The following is an 18,465-nucleotide window of genomic DNA, read 5'->3' on the forward strand; positions in this document are numbered from 1 at the left end:
CAATGTTGTGATTTGGGAAAAGATGGTGTAGATGATGCCCACTGGGAGATAGACACGGAAAGTACTCTGGTTGCATTACCCTGGCAGTAATGGATGGAGTTATTATTTTTAGATTCTTCGCTGTTTCATGGAGCACAATTTTTATACCTGTGGCTTTTCAGCTGATGGTCATTCACTGCATGTTGTGTGCTGGTGAGATACAGTACTCTATTTGGGCAGATTGTCAGATTGCAAAGAGCCTTTTTTTTGGAGAGAAAGTCTCTTTAAAACAGTGATAAAAAATGTGGCTTTTGTTTCAGGTTTATTAGTAAAAGGAAAGTTCAGCGAGGTCAGAAATGGTTCTGGGTTTGGGCCTTTGCTGTTAGTGATAAATGATTTGGAGCTATGAACCATCAAAACGAAACAAAGATCAAACTTAAGTGCAGAGCAAAGCAAGATTACACCCTTGATAACCCTCATATGCTTCATTTGCGTTGGACTAGTATCTGGGACCTGTGGTCATTTTTAATAATTACGAAGGACGTCCATGATACTAATCCAGTGCAAATGTCCCGTGTCTGTAATTTTTTTTAAATTCCTGAATAAATTAACTATCCAACTTCAGTACTTTATTGTTCACTTTACTGTTACCATGACAACTTAAGCACATAGACCTACATATAAAGTTCATGTTTTGTCACTGAAGTCCAGCTCGTGTGTGTGATCAACTGTTTCCTATTCAATATTCAAAAGGTAACGTTGAGTAAATGGTAGTGGTTTAACAAAATGCAGAGCCTTGAAGACACATCTAGAGATTTATTCTTGGAAATTGATAGTAAAACACAGACTTTGCTTATCCTGTGTGAATGTGCTGCTTGAAACACAGGGTGTTATTTTTAAATCACTGCAAGTCCCACGGTAATACTAGTCCCATGTGAACAGGGCATTCGTGTCAACTTACTTGAGCGAGTGTAGCTCTCATGGCACGTATGTGTAATCTCAGCAGCAAGGTCAAGGTAGTGCTGCCTTTTGTCTGGCGCTCCATCATCAGCTCCGATGCCAATCATCCCCCCGGAGAAGCAGGCCAGGTGGCCCATTTTGTGGTCCAAGATCCCCCCCCTCCACTCCGCCATGTAGGTGAGGCCATCAGGTGACTTTTGTACCAGGTTAGCTTCAATGGCCTGCAACAACATACAAAAACAGGGATATTTATATTCCAGGAGCTTTCAGACAAATTATGCAGCATGCAGTGAAACCTTGGTGCAAATACTATTCAGACAAAACCATCACCATCTAGAACCTCATTGTGACATTGACTTTGTTTGTGTTGCTGTCAAAATAAACTGACATCCATGTAAATGAATAAATGCAGTTATATTATACACGGAGTGGGAGAGAGGAGAAGATGATTGTTCCCTGTAGGTTATTAAAGGCCTGAGGAATTACATTTTTGTTGTTTGCAAATGCACATGGAAATGGACATGATTCACAAGTTCAGATCAGTGGGCGTTATCCAAGTGACATTTACAATGATGCCTCAGCAGCCTTTTAGGTTTAGACCCGGCAGACAAGTGTGTGGGTGTAAATGTTGATCAGCAAGTAATGTCTCCCTTCACAAGCTGCATGATGAGGTTTTTTTCCTCCTAAAGGACTGACCTGCCCATTATGGTTCTGTCAGTGTCCTCTGTAACTTTCTAAGAACTGTTATCAACTGTATACAGGATAACATACATATAGTTTGAATGTTTTCCCCACAGGAACTGGATTACATTAGCATGTCCTTTGACATGAAAAGAGTGTTACTCCGTTTCAAAAGGTTCAAATTATTGGTCTGTATCAATTAAACAAAAATGACTAACAAGACTTCTTACACAACTAGAATTGGGTTCAATGTCAGCTAGAGTATTTTTAAAACATGAAAGAAATAGTTATGAGCCATCATCTTTGAGCCCGGAGTAATCAGAGATCAGTTCATTATTTGGTGAAATTTAACTGACAGCGACTTGTTTGTGAAGTTGATCAAAAAGTGTCTATTTTGTTTTTTAAAAAGCCTTGACTTTGCTAGAAAACAAAGACTGGGTTCTGGAGCTATTTAAAAAAAGTCACCTCCGGGTAATCATGCCCAGTACTTCCCATGCAAGTGTTTTGGGGCTCGGAAATGATCTTCAATTGATCAAATCAAGGTTCAATAATGCTATGCCCATTCTTTCCTCTGATGGCTAGGAATGGGCACCAAGTGCCAGTAATTTCTGGTGCCGGTACGTGACCATTTCAGTACTAGAGAGATGAGGAGCTTTGTTATCTCTGCTTACAGTCTTTCTCAATAGTATACCTGAAAGATGTATCAACGGTTGGCGTGTGTACATACTCATGTTACTAAATTTTGAAAATCATGTTAAATGGAATATATACTAAGCATAGTGGCATGGGAAACATCATCATTAAATATGTGCAAATAACATACAATATAATAATGTAAGTACCACCTTGTGTTTAACACCTTTAGCAGCTCTGGCTCAGTCTGGTCATGTGAAGATGTATAACTCATTGCAAAAATAAGCCTTTAGTCTAATAAATTATTTTTAACCCCAGAGGAAATGCCAGGCAGGCTTCCAGTGTGGTGGCAGCACATTCTCCACTGCTAACAGGGGGAAGGGGATAAAATAAAAAAAATCGACAAGCCTGTTGGCAAATTTAAATGATCAACTGCCCTTCAATTCAGTAGAATATAGTTGTTCGAGGTAGGAGATATATAGCAATGCATATTTTGTTATCTGTGTTAAACCACATTTTGGCTCAAAAGTTTTGAGATACTGTTTTATCCCCCTTTCTGTGTTCAGGACAATGACTTGCATCAGCTAATTTTACCCTGTAAAGAGAAGAAAATGAACATGTTTGATTTTTTTCTCTTTTGGATGAATTACAGAAGACTAAAGAGGGATGCCGCGATTCACAACTACATTCTGATTGCATTCAGCTACTTTATTAGGTATTAAAAAAGAAGCCTCAGGTTGTTATATTGAATGATGTATACTATATAATTATGGAGGCAGGTATTGATATCAGTAAAAGCCTAATGATACTCATCATTACTGATGGACAGGAATATTCCAGCACCAGGATTAAACAGATGAACAGTGTCAGAGTGGTTCAGGGAGCATGCGACACCATCCTCATGCATGACTTGATCATGTGAGAGTCCAGTAGCTGGGCATGTTTAGTGAGGCTTATGTTAATCTAAGGTCTGAATAAACGTAGTCTCGAATGTTTTTTTTATTTTTTATACTCCTATCTTGGTTTTTATGTAGTCAGGGTGAAAATCTTCCACTTAGAGGACATGTTTACATGAGAAACATCACCAAGGCCGGGCCATTGTTTACTGACCAGGACAAGTGCAACCTTAGTGCCTCCCATGACTGTTATAAACATCTATATAAAATTAATTTCTGTCTACCTAAAATCTGCAGATACCAGCCAGTCAATCAATATATAGCCACTAATCTCTGGACACCATTTGCAGTGTGTTTTTCATTCACCTCTTGACACACAATAGCAGGCCAATGGCAGCAAAGCCACGGTGGCTGGAAGCCACTCGGGAAAAACTTGGCAACTTGCTCAAAATGATGTCTTATATGCTATTAACGGGTCCTCGACAGAACAGTGAAGAATGAAATTGGATTTCCTCCCAATCTACATTCGATCTATTACCTACTGTATGATCATGATCCGTGGATAGTTAAGTAAAGAATAATTAAATTAAAGCGACCAAATTGAGCTTCCTCCAAAGTGTAGCTGGGCTCAGAGGATTAACCAGTCGGTTAGGGGTTCACAAAGGTCAGTTGCATTCAAGAAAAATCTGGTATTTCTTTGAAGGAAACACTAGTATCAGGGTATCTACAGCTTTGACAAAGTCACATTTTTAAGGGCCCATGGCCACCCTGAGTACAACTCAGATTGTTTTATGTAATACTGTAATGGTGTACTGTTAATGCTGTAATTTTACAGGAAGATTGAAATGCTCCCATGCATACGACTGAAATGCTGCAGGAGGTTTTTCAGGTTCATCTGCTCCTCCCCAAGCATGATTGTTGGGGTCTCCTATCATGTGACCACACACCACTTTGTCTCTACCTTTTCACTGCAGTTCTACACTGTATTACACACCATTAGCAGCAACCTTCTTAGCTTTTTAACTTGTGCAGATCCTGATCTGTTGTGACCATGGATCAGGAGTGGTCGATGGTGTTTTGTCTTTGTCTGACAAAACACTTTAAATGAAAACCACCAGCGGTGGTTTTCATTTAAAGTGAAGGTTGTTCATTTGTGATGGCTTTGTTATGTTAAACTACTTAACTGGTGTTAAGTTTAATTAGAAACACACCACTTTGAGGACTCTGTGGGGACTCGAGACATCCAGTCAGTGTTCATGACTGAACGCAGTCTGTTTCGATAGAAAGAAAACAGATGGCTGGTATCTGTACGGTAAGAAAATAATTTGCCACATATGATCTAGACACAAAATTTTATTTTTAAGGAAACTACAAGCATCACTCTTTAGAGTAGAGGTTTGTTTACTACCAAATAGAGTTTAGACTGTGTGAAAACAGTAAATCAAGTTTGTTTCAGGTTTCTACCTGAAACAAACTTACTTTTTGTAAAATTTGATACAATCAGATTTTGTCATTTCTGCAGCACCTTTATAAAAGTTTTTTTTTTAATTATATGTTTTTATAGAATTAGTCAAATCATTCTGTCTACTAACTGTGCAGCTCTATACTTTTTTTTATTATAATTCTTTAAGAATACTGGTCTGTGATATTAAGTAAAAGTAAAACCAGCCTCCTATTTCAATACATTTCTCCTATTATGTTTTTATCTTTTACCACTCCACTCTAATGCACATTATGTACTGGTGTATTTATGGAGTAATAATAATGATATAATGGGCAAGAACAAACTGAGATATAAGATGAAAATGTAAGAAATACCGTGCTCATGGAAAACACACTTCTCCTTATATTTTTGTTCTGTCAATAATACGTTATTCCTGCTAATCACGGCACTGCATAGTTGGATCATGTTTTATAATTTGAAGTTGCGTCGTCATGGGTAATTGCTTCTTTTTTCTTATCTGAATGCCAAACACAAGCGGCACTGTGTGCTCACCTTAGATCTAAACAACAGGATAACACATTAATCTGATTAGATGCACAGTCTTTAAATACCAGGTCCTGGAAGAGGGTTTTAATTTGGGGGTCTACCTCTGGCTTGACCCTGTTATAAGTGAAGAAATCTGAAAAGGAACATTAACTTGTATGTAGTTGTGTTGATGCATATCCTACAGTCATGTGCATGGCATTTACAAACCCGCTCATTTTAGTAGAGTGCTCCTTTTTAAAGCATGGACCAGGTGTATCCTTGCTATTTGTCTGTAGTGTGTCTCGGATATACAACGTTTGGTATATTTTGTTCATAAAATGCATAAGCAAATTACTCTAATCAAGATTTTGTTTAACTGAGTTATGGCTGAGCAATCACATCTCTTTGTGTACATTAAAAGATAAAAGATTTCCATACCTCCAGCGCACTGTAGTACATGGTCTTCGCATCCTCATCTGTCTTGTCCGACATCAGATATGATTTGATCAGATACTCGTAGAAACTATCCCCAAGACCACCGATGGACACGTGATCTAAGGAAAGAAATTAGAGGTAAACTGAGTTAACAGGGTCATACACAGCTCATAGTGTAGCATTTCTACGGGTCTTCGTTTTTCTTGGTTTTTAAGTGGAAATGTTGTAAAAAATTTGACTGCAGGCTGTTATCATCATACTCCTTGACTTTGGGGCAAAACCATCAAATTTGCAACAGGTCTACCTGTAAGTGTTTTTATTTAGCAGAATTGAAATTCACTTGCCAAGAAAAAAGTACTCACTTTCATTATAAGTGGTAAATTCTTTGATGGTAAATTTACTTCTGGATAATTTGTAGTGGATATGACGATGTACTGGAAACTGGCAAAGTTAAAAGCTAAATGAAGTTGGATGCTTCTCAGTGGAAACTCAGACGTGGCTGTTTATTTCCCTCTTGCTTGCTCCAAGTCTACACTCATAAAGATGAACATGATACCTCTGGAGGGATCCAAGAGAATCTCCATCCATTCATACAAACTCGGTGCAGGCACATACGACTTACGGCTTGATAACCTGCAAGGTTATCGTAGCGCTGCTGTTTGTCCTCGACAAAGACAAACGAGGAAAACCAAAGCCAATTTCTCTTTAGGCTGATATGTATAAACAGTTTTGCTTCTTTGCCTGCTCATTCGCATTAATTAGCAACTTTTCACCCCCGGCACCATTTTATCACTCTGCCACCCTTTCTTTTTTTTTGTAAACCCTCACCGTCTTTCAGGTAAATTGGAAACATCCAATTTTCTGAAGTAATTGAATTCATTATCATTTCAATAACCCTGAGCGGTGGAAGTCATATCGCAACTGCCACTTCATGAGCCCAATATTAAAAATGAAAGGAATTAGATGAATGGGAGGATGACATAGATGATTAGCTAAAGGTGCTTTGACATGTGAGGTGACTGAAAGTCCAGCAGGTGTGTACCTGCACAGAAAGGTGTGAGATGGAGGGTAGATGCTAAAAAATCTTTGAGTTTGCCAAAAGCTCCCGTGATAATGAAGTCTTTTTGTGAAATAATAATTTCATACGTGTTTAACCAGATCAGATATTGTGAAGAAGACATTATTTTGACACTTACGCTGGACCCAGTTGCCAGTGACTGGACTGAGGAAGTTGGGGTACAGGCCGTGGGGTTTTTCAATCTTGCTTAGTAGCTTCCTGATGTTTGTCACCTGCAAAGATATTTAATCAGCTCAAACACTCCACCAGAGAAATGAGCATTTTCAAACCTTTGGTAAAATGACATCACCGTCCCCAGTACTGATACAAAAATGATACTAAGTACATATAATGGGATTGTCATATTGAACCTTCTCTGTATAGATGGGACTGTTGGACAGCTCGCTCAGGTGCACAAATTCAAGGTGAAGGGTCCCAAACTCAGCCAGGATGCTGCTCCCAGCCGAGGCCCAGCCCCAGCTCCAGCTGGTGCCGCTGTAACAGAGACAAGAGTCAGACAGGCTCACAAACAACCCACAACCTCAAACATAGGAGCACCAACTGTGTGCCATCAAATGAACACTGTATGCATCTAGTAACTAGGACGGACAGAAAGTGTACAGTAGGTTGTAGTAGTCTGGCAAATTAAACCAAAGACACTTTCTGTGCCAATACACCGCTGGCATACTTGATCCATCACTGTAGTCATTCAGTCAAAACCGTATTTAACTAATGCATTAAAATTATGATCATTTCTTTTAAAGTTAGCTGTAATCGTATTTGATGTGAGAATGTGCATAATAGTACTTTTGCAGAACATTAAGTATCAGTTGTGTCAGTATCAGTATGCAGTTACCATCATCCTCTATCCTACTGTTTCAATATAATTATAATTCTCAAATACTGTATTTTTTACAATTTAATTCCTAAGAAAATATCTTTTTATGCAGTAATCAGACAGCATGAGTCAATAATTGTGTCTGAAATAATACCCAGTGAGACTAAACTTAGAGCAGCAGTAACCGATTTAATCGTATTTCGTATTAAATCAGTTGACATCATAAAAAGCTAGTTTGCAATCACAGCAAGGCTTCTTCTGGGATGGCAGACGGAGGTAACGTGAGCGTTTTTCTTATCACACTGAGAACATCAGGATCTTTTCCCAGAAAAAAAAGCCCTCTAATCAATGCACGTTTACAGGTTTGGGGGTTTAATCATTGGCAATAGCGGTTTGAATGATATCATTCACCTTTAAGAAGAATCAATTTGGGAATCTAAGCAGCAGTACGGGTCAGGGGTGGTGTTTTTGATGATGGACAGCTCTTATTCTGCGTCAGTCCTGCTGGGTAATCATCCGCGGTAAACATTCATCAATCTTTAACGTCATTAAAGGCTCGTCTGTCTACGGCTGTCAGAAAATAATTAAATCAATAGAGTCAAAATAAATCTGACACCCTTCATAATATGTCTAAGACTTGGGCGCCTTGTGCATTTTAACAGGACATCACAACAAGTTCAGAGATCAGAAAATGATTTTAGTCTTTGTTGACGCAAAATACATTTCTACTGTGACTGGTATGAAAATATACAAATTACAAAGAGTGGAAATTCAACAACCGTCTATTAAGATCTTTACGTTTGTTCATCAAACAAACTGCATAATCAGTCAATGTCCATGAGTCTGAGGTAACCTTTAGTTTTAAAAGCAAAGAAAACATTCAGTGAGACTTAGGAGAAGCTCATCTTTGACTACCGGAAAATACATGACAGCTTCACCAAGTTATAGATTGATGTAATATTCTGTTTATAATGTATTATGGTAGACTGAATATGCTGGCATCTTATGGGAAATATATTGGAGAGGCAAGAAGAAAGTTCATGCAGATATTCCATCGCTACAGTCAGCTACAGTCAGACTCTGTAGGATTGTATGTGGGAAAGTACATGAATGGAAGCAATCTGGATAAAAACCTGGCAGTCTCAATCTTTAGTGATTCTTGATGTCTGCTTGGTAGGGATCTCGAAACAAGTCGACCAAATGTTTCACGGGAAACATTTGTTGTTATGATGATGTGCATCCACAAAACCACTTTCATTTTGGCAAGTTCATTTCTATTTCAGTCGTCAGTTTTATACAAAAAAGACAAATGCTTGCTATGAACTGTTGCAAGGCACGTGCCTCATACTTCACATGGAGCTGGAAACGTCTGAGGGACTTCTGGATGTCATTTTCAAAGACTTCATGGAGGAGCAAAAAACTTGGATTCTAAACTTCAGAATAACCTGCGCGAGGCCATAACTGCTGTCGTTGCAGTTCCTTCAGAAAAGTCACTATACATCTTCTTCATGAATCATGTGCCCCATAGATGCAAAAAAAGAGTTGTTTTACCAAATATCTCTTAATAGAATCACTTGAAAAAAACATGTCATGTAAGCATAAAAGCCTTTTTATATTCCCCATTAACTGTATTGTCTAATTTCACGAATAATGGAAAAGCAGCTTGAAATACTGAAAAACAGCCAAAACTCCTGACAGGGGATTAAGTAAACCCGGTGGTTGAAATGCCATCTGATGAGAAGATGATTGGTTAATTAAAGTCACCAAGGATGAGAGGCCGGCCTTCTCTCCTGGACTTCATAAGGTCTCAAAGTCCTGGACTGTTCTGATGCTCTTAAATGTGTTATTGTCGCAGACAACATTTGTGTGGTTTGTTGTGCTATTTGTACATACTGTATATTTTTTCCTCTGTACATAAAAACATCCTTTGTTTTTTGTGTATCTCACCCAGCACGACTGTGCCTTCAGCACAGGGTGGTGATGTAACAGGAATTAACTGTAAAATAAAGTAATTAGATGTGCCAGCAGCTGCCCAGTTTGGCTGCTGGTGTAATTGGTAGCAGGTGCATGATTAAAGTGCCAGGAAGTATCTTAAAAGAAGATTAGGAGCTGAGAAGATGAAGACCAAATTACGGCTGGATTTACGAAGGATTTTGAAAGGGAAACATTTATCAAATATTATCAAGTATACTAGTTTGAGTCTCGGAGGAAAACATTCTAGCCCACCTTTCTTTCCCTTCTTGTTCATTCAGTGTCATGCTTTGGCAAAGCAAAACAGGAGAATAGTCACACCGGAGGGATGCAGCCTAGTCACAGTCACAGTCAATGACACAGTGCTATTATCAGTATTTATCTCATTTTCTTTTTATATGATCATCTTTTTAGCTCCAATTTCAGTCGCACTGAAAAAATGTGAGAGCACACAAGTGGCAGACTTTTTACTTTCACTCCTGCTTAAAAGGAGTCACACTCAAATGTAAACATACTGTACAAGGAAATGAATACCCAGGGCGAAATAATTGTTGAAATAAAATGATCAAAAGCTGTGTCGCTTGACCGTGACTGTCAATACAGAATTTCGATGAGAAAGAAAATGATTTAGAATAGATTAAAAATCAACAAAACCTGTTTTAAAGATATGCTAATATTATTCATATAATCGTCCGATGTATTCATCTTATCCAAGCCTAATCGCCGATCCCATGTCAGTTAACAGATACTTAACCTGAACGGTGAGACTTTCATTACTTTTCACGTTTGGATCCATTCTTTACAACGCAGCCTTTTCTAGAGCAGGTGAAACTTTTTTCTTCAATAAAACCAAATTGAGGATTAAAGGCTTGGTGAAATATTTGCATCGTTATTACAGTCTGAGTTCCCTCATGAGCAGAACTGCCTTTTCTAATGCCATGTCATCTCATTTCTCAGTACGGCTGAAGGACATTCAGGAGTACATAGTGGTGGCAAACTCACCTTCCCAGGTTGATGACTCCTCGGGGGATTCCTGTTGGCGTGTTAAAGGCTGGCAGAAGCTTTTCTCCCAGCTCCATCACTTTACTTTTGAACATCTGAAACAAAACAGAGAAAACACAGTCATGAATAGATGCGTGTGAATGTTTTATTGAATGTTTCTGTTCATATCTCACATAAAAAAATATTAATGTGCCTCTCATCTCAACTTAAAAAAACAAACAAAAAAACATGTGTATGTATGTGTACGTACATACAGTATATATATGTATACAGTGTGTGTATATATATATATATATATATATATATATATATATATATGACTGGAAAATAGAAGCCTTGAATACATTACTCCAAGTTTTCCTCAAATCAAACTTTATTTATATAGCACTTTTTAAAGGAGCATGAGGCTCCTTTTAAGAAATGAGACTCTCTAGCGCCACCCTTCGCCACTACGGCCGTTGGGGGTACTGCAGCCAACAGTGAAGCCGGCACGGGAGAACGAGGAGAACGCGCATGCAGTGTCATGTGACGTCACATATGCTGCCCAGCGCGGGAAATTCGGAGTCCGAATTGCAGCACATTTTGCAGCACACAGCCTGTTCAAGGCAACGGAGAGATACGCAAGAGGGCTCATTCGTTTTGGTTTGGAACGCTTCATCTGACATTATTACTAGAAAACTTAAAACGTATACAAATTTTTTTCATAAATCCTGCCTCAATCCTGCTTCATTCTCCTTTAATAGCGCACAGTGCTTTACATAATAAAATCAACATCATCATATAAAATCTCATACACTCCCATCAGGTCATTTTCACACACATCCTCACATTGATACCCACACAGCACACATACAGTACCGGTATATCCCCCATCCCACATACACATCAAAACATAATCATAAACATCATATAAATATCATAATTAAATCATGTCTAACAAAGCCTGCTGCAACAAAACTCTAGAAAAAGTAATAGCAGTATGATCTAAAGAGTCCACAAAGGTCCCGTCTATTTATACCAGCTTTTCTTCTACATCTCCACTAACCCTTCAAAGCCAGCTGGATTATCGGTCACAAAATCTCTAATAACGAGTGGGAGAAATGTTTGGAAAAAGAAGAAAACAAGGAGCACAGTGAGCCTCTGACAGTGACACATCTGAGGAGACGGAAAGGCAGATGTGCGCGGAAGAGAAGAATCACGTAAGAGACAGAAAACATCTCAGACTTGAGAAGAAGAGACATCTGTGGCATATGCAGGCAAAGCAGAGCCTGGTCCAAGACACGGAGCGTGGTGGCGGTGCAGAGTGGTGACTCAGCACAAAAATTGCAGAAGATGAAGAGAAAAATCGAGAAAATAAATTGCAGCCAAACAGAAGGCAACCACCGGCTTTTACGATGAGTAATGTTATGGTACAAGGGGTAGTAGTTGTAGCAGTGCAGTGGTTTCTGTGGACTGAGTGTCATTCACTATGATTATGTCTAATGAATCTTGCTGCATTCATTTTTTTAATCCATCGTTCATTCAAAGAATTTTACAACAGACGTAAATAAATACTGAATTTGTTTACAAGACCTGATGAAACTATTGTAAACTGAGATTTATTTTTAATAGAAAGTTATCTGTATTTCTGCAAGCAAACATTGTTTCAGTGCTTTTTAGAGAAAACATCGTACATAGAAAATGTGTGCGTGTTTAAAACACACTGCTGGTAGTATAAAACATTTGAAAGCAGCTTTGACTTTAGTCTCAGGTGCGGCTTTAAGAAAAGAGGGATTTTTTGTCTATTACATCTTCGTAACACACAAAAAATGGTTGAAGGTGAAGGTTTGTGCTGCGATTTCAAGTCCTTTGTGTCTCCTTTTTATCAGAGAATTTATCACAGCAAGGACTAATGGCTTGCCTCCCGTCTCATCTCTCTCGTGTCCTTTCCATCACTGATGCTGCAAGAAACCACATGCTTACACACACACACACACACACACACACACACACACACACACACACACACACACACACACACACACACACACACGCTTGTGTTGTGTATGTGCATAATTTGGGACTTCACCACCACAATTTAGTTTTGTTCACGCAATCATTCACACTTAAACGAACTGCCTCTGCTACATTGAGACAGACATCAAACAGCGGCCGCTGATTATATTGCATTCATTAATTCTTGTTAGTTTGTTTATAAATTCCTTGATTAATTACAGTTAAACCCCTTTGGCTTGCATCTGCTCTGTCATGTACTGTATACAGCACACAAACAAAATTAAAGGCCAAGTTCATAAATCTGTCTCTCCTGGTACTCTGCTTGTATCTTCAACCACACAGAGCCTCAAACACCTGATTTTATCACTGAAATGTACCAAATGTACTCGTCCAGTCACTAATATTAAGCTATCACTACGTAAATACCATGATAGGTTTTCTTTTGGAAGAATCTGATGGAAGAATGGAGGACCTTTTCAAAGAGCAGTGTTGATCGACGGAGATGGTGAACATGTTGGTTTGGACATTCAACACAAATGGCTGTTCGTATATATAGTATATTAAATATATATAGTATATTAAATAAGAATATGTATTCCTAACTGTCAAAGACAGTCATCAGGCATGTATGTCATAGCTTATCTTTCCCCCTCTGGGAACGAGGAGCATGAGAAACTGGGTTCAGACCCCCCCCCATGGCTGCCTGTCAACATAGTATTGTTGTAAAACACTGCATTGTGTATTTTGAGTTGCATGGGTGCCCTTTACATGAGTATGTGGCTGCTGGTCTTCATTAATGTTTATAATGCTCACAAACCCATGAGGAAACCAAAGTGCCCATTTTCTGTCTCCTGTCAGTAGCTCTTAACTTTAAGCTTATTTGTTCCTAAAGAAAACACAAACCTTCACAAAACAGGGCAACATGGTTTTCAAGTCACCAGGGGCCACTGAGTGGTTCTCAATTTGCCCGACAGTCCTGACATTGGAACTGGAGAACGCATCACCACAACAAGGGTTTCAACTTAGATACTTTTCATGACATCTTGAATGTTATTGACTTGGCAGATGACAAATATAAGCTTCAACTTTGTTGGTGCTTCTAGAAAAGACACCTCAAAACACCAGGTACGCAAGCAGAACAGCCAGTTACGTTTAAGATTTGAAAAAGAGCCAATACTTCATTGAATATTTAAAAAGGTCCACCGTGTAGGATGTGGTGACACATAGTGGCAAAAATTACGAATTGCAATCTATTGAATAATGTGAAAGGCCTGCTCCAGAGGTGTATGGAAAATGGCAAAGCTTTGGGGAAAGTATTAGTATTTACTGCGGTTTGTAAAGAGCTTTTCACCCTTCTGTGTTTTTAAAGGATTTCTGACCAAGTTTATGAAAAGTGATAGACACCAAAAGTATTATTTTTGCTACACAGCCAGTACCAGTCTCTCTTTTTTTTTTTTACTCATTCATTGGCATGAAAAGAAAGAGAGCATCAATATTCTTTTCCTTAAAGATGACTCACACCAAAATGTCTTAGTCATGCAAAAGCTTTTTAGTCTCTGGGATATTTTGACTTGGCAGCCAATTTGGCTCAGTGGGCTGCACCACATGTGCTTCCTCTCATCTTCACATTTAGGACACGTTCTCAAGTCCGAGCGGACAAGTTATGGGCGGTATGAAAATATAATGTGGCAATAAAATTGTGAACCTCGGGACGAGTTTCTTCTGCATTTTAGCAGCCAGCGAGGAGCTTTGTCTGTTCCTGGAATTCCTCGCTCACTGGATCACTGCTTTTGAGTTTGAAAGAAAAAAAAGTGGGCTTTAATAAAAGAACAAAGCCCTGCTTCTTTCATAGACGGCATCACCTCCTCTTTACTCAGATTACAAAGATGCAGAAGATGAAGCAGCCTGAAAATGTGATCTGTTGAAGATCTGAAAGGGCTGGTAAGCAGCACTGTCAGGGAAAACCCATTTTCAGCGTGAGGGCATATTAAGTCGCAGCTTCAGAAGACTGCCTGTGGTCTCCTTGAATCTGGCCACCAGAGCACATGGAGGGAGCATGATACAAGTCCAGCAGGGAAAGCTAATTCAATGTGACCAGCTGATTCTGGCCCACAAGATCCTGACCTGACAGAGCTGATTAGTTGGTCGAGCAGAGGCTTTTTTGTTAAGAAAAAAAAAAAAGAAAATTTGTGTATCACAAGAAGGCACAACTGCAAATCTTTTCTGCTTCACAAATATGTAAGAACTGCCAACATTTGCAGCCCTTTCCCTTTGGTCTGACTGCCAGAGGAGAGCTCTTGGTTCTGGTGGAAATCAACTCTATGAGGCAACTAAATAATCGCTGCCAACTAAACTATGCATCACACCGATCTGTCTCTATTGGCATGCCAATTATTAGTTCCACATAAAAGTTTTAATGATCACCTGCGGATGAGCCAGAGAACAGACGGAAATGTCTCGTCTGTGAAATCACTTTGTGGGCAGTTTTTACGCTGCAGTGGTTCACGGGGTACACACTTATGCATTGGCATCTCCAGGGTGCACAAATCAAACTCACTCCAGAGTACGCCTTGCATTATATTTACAGAGTATTTTTTTTGAAAGAGCAGTGAGGTGTATTTACACCAGATGTGTCTCGTTTTTCCTCTTTAACACTAAACAGTGTAGTACATTTAACGTTAATTTACTTTATTTGAATGTTATAAAGTATTTGGTGAGACCAAAAGCAAAATGACAAGTCTGAAATCCATTATTTTATTTACAAATAGTTCCTTGCAACCACTTTTAGGGTTGGTGTCTGCCACTCAGATCCTCTCCACCCCTCCTTTCTGTTGTGTGTTCCTCTTTTAAAATCAGTGTTACAGCTTTGTCCTACTTCGGTGATGCAAAGAAGAGAGCATGATAAGTTGGACGGAGATAAAGATGGGATACCTGGATAACTCTACTCTGATCGAGCTCTGTGATGCCACAGTTCCCTGTAAATCTGAACAGCTCACTAAGAGACACATTTTCAGACTCCTTTTTTGGGTGGTTCCAAATATATTGACATTGTTGTGTTACGACAGAATCATTCATTTGATAACTTCTCTTCACCCAACACCCAAATAAATACTATCAAGCATAGAAAATTTGATTAGTTTTCATAATATATGCCTTTAATTCAAATGAATTTTTAGCATCAAACTGTTGTATTAAGACTAGGGGTGTAACGATACACTAATCTCACGATACGGTACGATACACGATATTGAGGTCACGATAACGATACGATATTATAGCAGTATTTTTTTAACAACCTTGAATGAGGAACATATGACTGGAAAAAATTGTCTTTTATTTGAAAGACACAAAATACAAAACAATGCTGTGTGTTTGCCCTATTGTTCCAGTTTGTAATGCTTTATAACTGTTTAAGTTTTAAAGAGAAAGCCAGGCCAATCATTTTCCACTAACTGAACTAAAAGTAAATGTCAGGTTTGCATTATGCATCTTCAGTTTCATACAAGTAAATATATTTTGCCACAAACTGAAAAGTTTCTGTCATGTATGATTTGACTTTTTTCTTTCTAATTTAACAACTAAAGTTAAATAAATAAATAAAATTAAATAAATACATACAATTTTACATCATAAAAAAGATTGATTCATGCTCACCTATAAGTGTAAGAGGAGATTTATTTTGTTAAGAAGTTTATTTTGATAATAGAGGGTTCATTATTGTATAAATATATTCTTTATATTCTGATATAAATCAGGGACTATAATGACACTAGTCAATTTATCTGTAGTTGTTAATATGTTTTAGATTGGGCGGAGTGATACAGCACTAGGTGCTGTGTTGATGCTCTAAAATCCTACACTGTTGAGGGACATTAAAGTACACTGGAACTCAGCAGAAGTTGCCCGCGTCGGGCCGCTCGGTGGCGCAGTGGGTTAAGCAGCGGGCCATATACTGAGGCTACAGTCCTCCTCCTGCAGCGGTCGCGGGTTCGAATCCAGCCTGCGCACCTTTGCTGCGTGTCTTCCCCGTTCTCTCTCTCTACCCCTTTCCAGTCTGCATCTCCAATAAAGGGCCACTAGAGCCCAAAAAAAACCTTTAAAAAAAAAAAAAAAAAAAAAAAAAAAAGAAGTTGCCCGCGTGTTTATCCTACTCACCACCCCAAAAAGGTTTAATTTAATAAGGTAAGGCTTAACTCTACACCAGCCTTACATAAGTAAAAGTTCAGAGCTCAAAACGGGACCACAAAACGGGACTAGTTTCTTCTGAGCGGAGTAAGATTTTGGTCCGTGGGTCGAGGTGCCGTCGCAGCCGCGGTCGGATGCGCGTTTCTAGTCAACACAATAGATTAATATTAATATTCCAATATCGCGATACAGTTTGTCGCCTCCACGACACGTATTGTGACGTTTTTGTACCGCGAAATTTCGTGGCACAATATATTGTACACCCCTAATTAAGACATTAATGTCGTGCTCAAACAGTGAGAAGGGAATGCTCAGTTGTCATTGGCCAGGGGCCAGTGTAGCCTGCATGTGCCTCTCTTTCTCTCTCTTGAGAGAGAGAGGAACAAGAACAGATGAACAGATGATGAAGGAAACAAAGGTAAGCGAAGGAGCAACAACACGCTTTGCTGCTTTGCAGTGGTCCGTGTAACATTGGTGATCCCACCGAGTTCTTGTGGTGTCTGGCTACATTAGCTGCAATTCCACAAGACTCATTCCTGCTGGCCTGTAAACGGTGTTACAGTCCCATGGCAATATCAAGGATTTCCACAAAAACGCCTCATTTCACATTTGACATTCTCTAAACAAAACGGTCATTTCTATAGCATCATTTTTGCATGGTGTCTCATCTCCTGTGTGTTCTATCCAGATGCCACTCAGCACGACTTCCAGCTGTGGGAACACATCTCCAGCGGAGACCTTCCTGCTGTGGAGTACACCTGTCAACCGCAAATACGAGAGCAACTCTGGACCCAACTGTCCACGTGTTTTCTTGAAAACATCAAATGTCTTACTTATCTCACTTCATGTTTTTTCTTTGGTCATCGAAACCCCGCAGGAACCCAGCGGCGACTCCGAGGCAGCGTCCAATCACAGACCGGGATTCCCAAAGCAATAAACCTCAATGCACATTGTACTTCCGTGTACATACAAACTTACACTCATTCACATGCAGACATAAGCATAGCTTTGCAAACAAAAACTTATTTTATCAGGAATTAAACTATTTCATCCAACAAACTGACATTTTTGCTGATTTGACTGCCATTTTTACCTGAACTCCGCTCATGTGATCCAACGCAAAATCATTAAAAACGGTGATTATTAATCACAAAACACAGTTTAAACAATGTGACCAAATCCGCTCCGACCTGGTGTGTCAGTGTTCACCGCAGACAGACTGCAGGCGTCCACCGGGACCAACGGCTCGCCGATAGTTGCTGTTGATCCGCAGACCAACCTTGTTAAAGGGAAAGTTCGTTTTTTTACAACCTGGACCTTATTTCTGGCATTTTTTATGGTTGTATACTCACCCAGAGGTGTTTGGTGTCATTTGGAGTCCTTCGGAAGATATTAGGAGTTTTTTGCGAGCCGCTTCTCCATATAACGGTAGCGCATGAGGGCACCGAGGGACACAGACGATGCAGCGTCTAAATAACACATGATTGCCGCGAAACTCTTCATTTCTTTTATGAATCACTACATCTGCCTCCAGGACCTGTTGTAACATTGTGGCGCTGTCTGTCTAATAAATAAATCCGTTTGTAAACAAGACCTCTGAACTCATGACGTCATCTCTGTGCGCGCACTCTGTCCTCCGTTCAGTGAGCTCTTCAGCCGTATACTCTGGCTCAAAACGGTAAGGACGTCCATCATATTCAAAGTCGTCGTCCACAACCTCAGAATTTGACAAATATTCAGACATGTTTCAAATAACTAACAGTAAACTAACAGTAGCGAACTCCAGCTGTACACGGAGCTGTGTCTGGGATGCGCGCACAGAGATGACGTCATGAGTTCAGAGGTCTTGTTTACAAACAGATTT

The 18,465-nt window shown here is 39.3% G+C and overlaps 1 protein-coding gene across 1 annotated transcript in view; it reads right to left on the reverse strand.

Moving 5' to 3' along the window:
- Positions 1 to 18,465, reverse strand: part of LOC133437352 (mannosyl-oligosaccharide 1,2-alpha-mannosidase IA) — a 231,329-nt gene that overhangs the window by 15,550 nt on the left and 197,314 nt on the right. The window contains exons 5-9 of the mRNA XM_061717291.1: positions 10,422 to 10,516; positions 6,982 to 7,105; positions 6,750 to 6,843; positions 5,557 to 5,672; positions 941 to 1,160 (exon numbers count right to left, since the gene is read on the reverse strand). Coding sequence (XP_061573275.1) covers positions 941 to 1,160; positions 5,557 to 5,672; positions 6,750 to 6,843; positions 6,982 to 7,105; positions 10,422 to 10,516 — 649 coding nt within the window. The remainder of the gene's footprint in view (positions 1 to 940; positions 1,161 to 5,556; positions 5,673 to 6,749; positions 6,844 to 6,981; positions 7,106 to 10,421; positions 10,517 to 18,465) is intronic.

The sequence above is a fragment of the Cololabis saira genome, chromosome 3 (assembly GCF_033807715.1).
Source record: "Cololabis saira isolate AMF1-May2022 chromosome 3, fColSai1.1, whole genome shotgun sequence".
In the NCBI taxonomy this organism is placed as follows: Eukaryota; Metazoa; Chordata; class Actinopteri; order Beloniformes; family Belonidae; genus Cololabis; species Cololabis saira.